Source organism: Sinocyclocheilus rhinocerous, unplaced genomic scaffold (assembly GCF_001515625.1).
Source record: "Sinocyclocheilus rhinocerous isolate Xijiao unplaced genomic scaffold, SAMN03320098_v1.1 scaffold2338, whole genome shotgun sequence".
NCBI lineage: Eukaryota > Metazoa > Chordata > Actinopteri > Cypriniformes > Cyprinidae > Sinocyclocheilus > Sinocyclocheilus rhinocerous.
Window position 1 is genome coordinate 145,849 of NW_015644013.1, and position 6,661 is coordinate 152,509.

At 38.1% G+C, this 6,661-nt stretch overlaps 1 protein-coding gene across 1 annotated transcript in view; it reads left to right on the forward strand.

Annotated features, from left to right (window-relative positions):
• LOC107757860 (cation channel sperm-associated protein 3-like) overlaps positions 1-6,661 on the forward strand; it is an 11,705-nt gene that overhangs the window by 2,737 nt on the left and 2,307 nt on the right. Inside the window, exons 3-8 of the mRNA XM_016575456.1 lie at positions 214-432; positions 520-702; positions 936-1,076; positions 2,384-2,476; positions 3,223-3,371; positions 3,465-3,547. Coding sequence (XP_016430942.1) covers positions 214-432; positions 520-702; positions 936-1,076; positions 2,384-2,476; positions 3,223-3,371; positions 3,465-3,547 — 868 coding nt within the window. The remainder of the gene's footprint in view (positions 1-213; positions 433-519; positions 703-935; positions 1,077-2,383; positions 2,477-3,222; positions 3,372-3,464; positions 3,548-6,661) is intronic.

Consider the following 6,661-nt stretch of genomic DNA (forward strand, 5'->3'; position numbering starts at 1 on the left):
AAAGTGGGGAGAGAGGTGTTGTAATAATATAAAATATGTGAAAAATAATGTGTTTTTGAACAACCTAGTATGAGAGCCTGTTCTAGTACACCCCCAAAACAAAATCAAGACTTTGTAAAAGAGCATAATAGGACCCCTTTAAGGAATGTCAAGTATTCCAAAGAGTTGCAGAGTAATCACTATATAATTATCAAAGTATGTGGTTTTTGGCAGACTGCTAATGCTTTCTTCCACTGCGTGTACCTGATTGAGTATCTGCTGATGATATGTGTGGATCCGCGGGGCTACTGGAGGAGTCCCCTCAATGTGCTGTCTGCCTTTGTGCTCCTGCTCTCCTCCGTCTGCATGAGTCTGAGCATGCCTCTGAAGCACCTGGTCTGCATTTGCGTCCTGCTGGTCTTCAGGCTCAGGAATTACACGGATGTCGAGCAGGTCGTCATATGACAAGCGTACAGGAGTTCTCCATCTGATTTTTTAATTTTAATTTTTGCAATCAGTGTTTGCGTTGGTGTCTTTCAGGAGTACACTGCAGGCATCTGGAGGGGACTGAAGAAAGCCAGCTTGATCTATTTCTTGATCTTTATGATCGTACTGGTTTTCGCAATGGCTGGTCAATCGTTTTTTGGAGACCCAAACAGAGGAGATCCAGAAAACTGGGGAGACCTCGGCACAGCCCTGTTCACGCTCTTCAGACTGCTCGTAGTAAGATGAGGAATTATTCTTACGTTTTCTGACATTTGTCAGGTACATGTAAGCATCTTAAACATCAGGCCATCCTGCCATTAGTAGTACTCAACAGATGTTCTCCAGATATCTTTGAGCTTTAGCAATAGATCTTTTGATAAGCGAAACGATTGCCAAGCATTTGGACAGGCTTGTAAAATAGATGCTTGACAGGAATCAAATGCTTGACCTCGAACTCTGTGTGTCAATAGTTGTATGATTGGACGAGGGTGCATCAGGACCTCGACAAAGCGGGTGTGAGCTACAGCAGCGTCTTCGTCATCGGCTTTATTATTACATGCTACTTCATACTCCTTGTTATAGCCAGGGCTGTTTTCATCACTGAATGCCGGGTAATAACCTGTTTTACACGACTAAAGTTGACTTATAAAAATGTGCTTGCTTGTTATTCTGTTTTGCAATGAAACCTGAATTTATTTAGGTGAATTTAGTAGAAACGGTGCAATTAGGGCTTTGCATATTAGCTCATGGGCGTGCTGGTCTGAAAACGAGGTGTGTTCAGGCGCATTGTTGGCGCGTTGCTATTTTGAGGCAACTGAAATAGACCAACTAAAACCTGGTCTAAAGTCAATGGCGCAGTATTTATTTTTTTTGTTATTTAAAGAGTGCGTTAGTAATATGCACATATAGGCAGGTCCACAACGCGCGTACACTCTGCTTATTACACACTCAGGGGCGCACAGCAGCACACAAACATGTCAAATATTACAAATTAAAGGTGTCATATGATGTTGCTAAAAAGAACATTATTTTGTGTATTTGGTGTAATGAAATGTGTTTATGCGGTTTAAAGTTAAAAAAACACATTATTTTCCACATACTGTACATTATTGTTTCTACTCTATGCCCAGCCTTTCTGAAACGCCTCGATTTTTACAAAGCTCATCGGTCTGAAAAAGCGAGGTATGCTCTGATTGGCCAGCTATCCAGTGCATTATGATTGGCCGAATACCTCAAGCGTGAGACAGAAATGTTACGCCCCTCACCATACTGTGCACATTATGCCCAAAACACACCCATTACTCATTAAGAGAATAGGCACAATCCTGTTAAACCATGCGCCGGGCACGCTGACTGTTTTTAAAAGTGGATTCGGACACGCCCTGAGTGCACCTGCGCCGTGCGCTTAGATCGTTAAAATAGGGCCCAAAATGAACAGAAATTGTCATGGATCTTTAATATATTATTTTATGCTATATAAGAGGATACACAACAATATTAATCGTACAATACTTTATACCCAGGTATAAAGAAAATTTGGACCCTAAAGCCGCTCCCTGTTTCTGGAGAAAAAAACCAATAGGAAATAGTTAAATATAACATAAAAAATGAAGTGATTTCAAAGACAAATTTAGAGGATGGTATGATTTTAGTTCTTTGTTCAAGAAACAATCCAGATATTAGAATATGATATAATATGGATACGACATTTATTATAATATAAAGAGAGGACAATCAGTGTAGTGAGAAAAACCTTCGCATCCCAGGCTTTGAAATAAACTTTATTCAACTGTTTAATAAAATCTCCTGTATGTTTAATGTATGATGGGCGCTGCTCTACCAAATGATTTCAACCATTATTTTGCTTTCAATTACAGTTCAATATCAGTTCTCTTTTATCTTTACTGATGTTCTACAGAGTGCATTTGGGAAGGCAGCGGAAAGGAAGAAACGTGCGCGTGAAGAGGAGGTAAAGAAGAAGGTGGAGGAGGTGCTGGAAAGGGCTAAACAGGTTAGTTTGAGGCATTGATCACGGACTCAGTGTCACTGAACTGCTTAAAGGAGCATGAAACACTGAACAGAGATGCTTGGGTTTCATATCATACAAGAAACTGTTCGACACGTTCATTTTCATTTCTGGATAAATAGGGTGAACTTCACTAAAGACAGTCTCTCACTGATCTTGACTCATCTGTACTTATTTCTACAGTGAAGACTATCCAGTGTTATTTTACATTTCATTAGTTAATTCAGTGTCTGTACCTGAATACTTTTGTTAGACCTTCCTAAAAAACTTAAAGCACTGTTTATTTCATTTGTATCTTTATTCTATTGTATTTACTTGTGCTATTCTTTATAATTTTTTGTTTTCATTTTATTACTAAGTTTACTTTCTTATTTTAGTTAAAATATCATATCAAAGTCATAATTTTGGCATCATGGCAACACTACGCACTGTCAGAATATTTCTCCTTGTAATAATTGTGAGGTTGTAATGTTTACAGATGGTATGTTAGGTAATATCAGTAAATTCTGCATCACCACTTTACTCTTTAATGTGCATTTAATGAGACATTATGTCAATTTACTCACTTATCTGTGAAATATAGTAGGTTATCATTGCTATATTCCATATCTGGTATAAATTGGTCATCTTATAGGCTTCTGATATTTTGATAAAATATTACCCAATGTGTCATGTATATGTACAATATTTTTCAATAACCATTTTCTTTTCTTTTTTAATTTTTACGGTAGCACCATGCCCCAAAACTCCGGAGTGTGAGGGAACTCAAAAGGCCCTTATGTCATGATCGATTTATTTATGCGCAGGACAAGATCACTAGTTCTTCTTTCATAGGGACATTTATGCAGCAGCTGAATAAACGAGAACAAACCATGTTAGAGTGAGTGACTGTGTGTGATTTCATATTCTGTTTTTGGACTGGAAACTCATTTTTTAAATTTAACTTCGTCTTTTGTCATAACTCTGTACGTAGGTGGTGGCGGCTGATAAATGAGAAGATGGCTGTACTGAAGGAGGAGCTCGAGGACAAGCTGAATGAGGATGCTCTTGCTGAGGGTAAGTGCGGTCCTACTACAGCTTGTGAGTCTTTACAAACAACAAATAATACATAATGTTTGTGCCAAATCCGTCCAACTGCGGCATTACATTTAGTTCTGTTGGTGTTCCATCAGTTTTTAGGTGAGTTTATAACCAATCACGCAGGTTTCTGTTGAGCTTACGAGTGTAAGGGCCAATCAGAGACGGTCAGAGGAGTCACGGCTGAAACTGAAACTCACAAATCCTCTCATCATAAACAACAAAGTGCAGATACGATGTAAGAAAGAGATTAATTTCACAGCGTAGACAGCTTCATGGATTATAATGAGAGTTTTTGCTGAAACTCGTGCTGGATGAAGTTATGGACAGGGAACGTTTTCTGCTCACTTCCTGTATGTGATTTATTTCAGTTTAAATAGCTGTTTTGTTTTCATGCTGTTAAAAGATTATTTTACTTCCAGAAAAAAATTCCTAAGAATTTATTCACTCCCATGTCATCCAAGATGTTCATGTTTTTCTTTCTTCAGTCGAAAACAAATTAAGGTTTTTGAGTTAAACATTCCAGGATTTTTCTCCATATAATGGACTTCAATGGGACCCAACGGGTTGAAGGTCCAAATGGCAGTTTCAGGCTCTACACGGTCCCAGCCGAGGAAGGAAAGTCTTATCTAGCAAAACGATCAGTCATTTTAGCAGCTGAATAAACGAGAACAAACCATGTTAGAGTGAGTGACTGTGTGTGATTTCATATTCTGTTTTTGGACTGGAAACTCATTTTTTTAATTTAACTTCGTCTTTTGTCATAACTCTGTACGTAGGTGGTGGCGGCTGATAAATGAGAAGATGGCTGTACTGAAGGAGGAGCTCGAGGACAAGCTGAATGAGGATGCTCTTGCTGAGGGTAAGTGCGGTCCTACTACAGCTTGTGAGTCTTTACAAACAACAAATAATACATAATGTTTGTGCCAAATCCGTCCAACTGCGGCATTACATTTAGTTCTGTTGGTGTTCCATCAGTTTTTAGGTGAGTTTATAACCAATCACGCAGGTTTCTGTTGAGCTTACGAGTGTAAGGGCCAATCAGAGACGGTCAGAGGAGTCACGGCTGAAACTGAAACTCACAAATCCTCTCATCATAAACAACAAAGTGCAGATACGATATAAGAAAGAGATTAATTTCACAGCGTAGACAGCTTCATGGATTATAACGAGAGTTTTTGCTGAAACTCGTGCTGGACGAAGTTATGGACAGGGAACGTTTTCTGCTCACTTCCTGTATGTGATTTATTTCAGTTTAAATAGCTGTTTTGTTTTCATGCTGTTAAAAGATTATTTTACTTCCAGAAAAAAATTCCTAAGAATTTATTCACTCCCATGTCATCCAAGATGTTCATGTTTTTCTTTCTTCAGTCGAAAACAAATTAAGGTTTTTGAGTTAAACATTCCAGGATTTTTCTCCATATAATGGACTTCAATGGGACCCAACGGGTTGAAGGTCCAAATGGCAGTTTCAGGCTCTACACGGTCCCAGCCGAGGAAAAAAAATACAAAATTATATACTTTTTAACCACAAATGCTCATCTTGCACTAGCTCTGCGATGCGCATGATGACTTTACACATTACGTAATCATGTGTGAAAGGTCAGTTCTTCGTCTGTGTGCTTTGGTTCAGAAAGGTAGGGTAGTTTGAAAACCTCCATCTCATGTTCTCCTCCAACTTCAAAATCTTCCAACATCGTTGTTTTACCTTTTTTGTAAAGGGTGCTTTCTTTGCACGTTCGATTTGTAAACACTGGGTCGTTACTTCTGCCTACGTCATGCATGACCTTTCCAACGTGACTATGTAATGCGTGAGGTCAAATGCTAGTGTGGTTAAAAAGTATATATATCTATTTTTTTTAATGTATAGAAAATTATTTTAAAAAATCAAAAAGTATAAAAAAAAAAAACATACATAATTTTTTTTTAAATATATAAAAACATACAAATATAAAATGACCGATTGTTTTGCTATATAAGACCCTTATTTCTCGGCTGGGATTCTGTAAATATAACCTTTGAAGCTGCATTGAAACTGCAATTGGGAGCTTCAACCCATTGATCCCATTCAAGTTAAGTCAAGCTGAGCTTTATTGTCTTTCCGCTACATGTGGGGGCATACAGTGGAACGAAATGTCATGCCTCAGAGGACCACGGTGCTACATAAATACAGACATACAACAACGAAGTAAAACAGTATAAACCTATACACAACTAACCTACTGACAGATTCTGACTATTAATATACTATATATAAATGGTTACCTATTAGGGGTGTGACGAGACACTTATCCCACGAGACGAGACACGAGACTGGGTTCACGAGAACGAGACGAGGCGAGATTTTTAGACTTTTTAAAAGAAACCCTCAATGATGAAATACAGGTGCATCTCAATAAATTAGAATGTCGTGGAAAAGTTCATTTATTTCAGTAATTCAACTCAAATTGTGAAACTCGTGTATTAAATAAATTCAATGCACACAGACTGAAGTAGTTTAAGTCTTTGGTTCTTTTAATTGTGATGATTTTGGCTCACATTTAACAAAAACCCACCAACTCACTATCTCAACAAATTAGAATACTCCATAAGACCAATAAAAAAAAACATTTTTAATGAATTGTTGGCCTTCTGGAAAGTATGTTAATTTACTGTACATGTACTCAATACTTGGTAGGAGCTCCTTTTGCTTTAATTACTGCCCCAATTCGGCGTGGCATGGAGGTGATCAGTTTGTGGCACTACTGAGGTGGTATGGAAGCCCAGGTTTCTTTGACAGTGTTGTGTGATTATTCCTTAAAAAATAATGTTTGTTTAATTTTAGTAGTAGTAGTAGGCTATGTACATTCTACTGAAAAATAGTTATAGGCACAATGTCTTCAAATCAAACCGGACTTTTATTTTGACGGGTTGCCGTGAATACCTTTACAGTTCTGTGTATGAGATATGACACAAGTTTTACTCAAATCAAACGCTAAGATGCTGATGAAGTGACTCTCAGTGCAGTTCTGGAGATGTTGTTCATGTGTTTACGTCCTCATTTAGTGAGACGGCAGACGCTGAAATCACCGCGAGCGTCACGCGCGCTTCAGT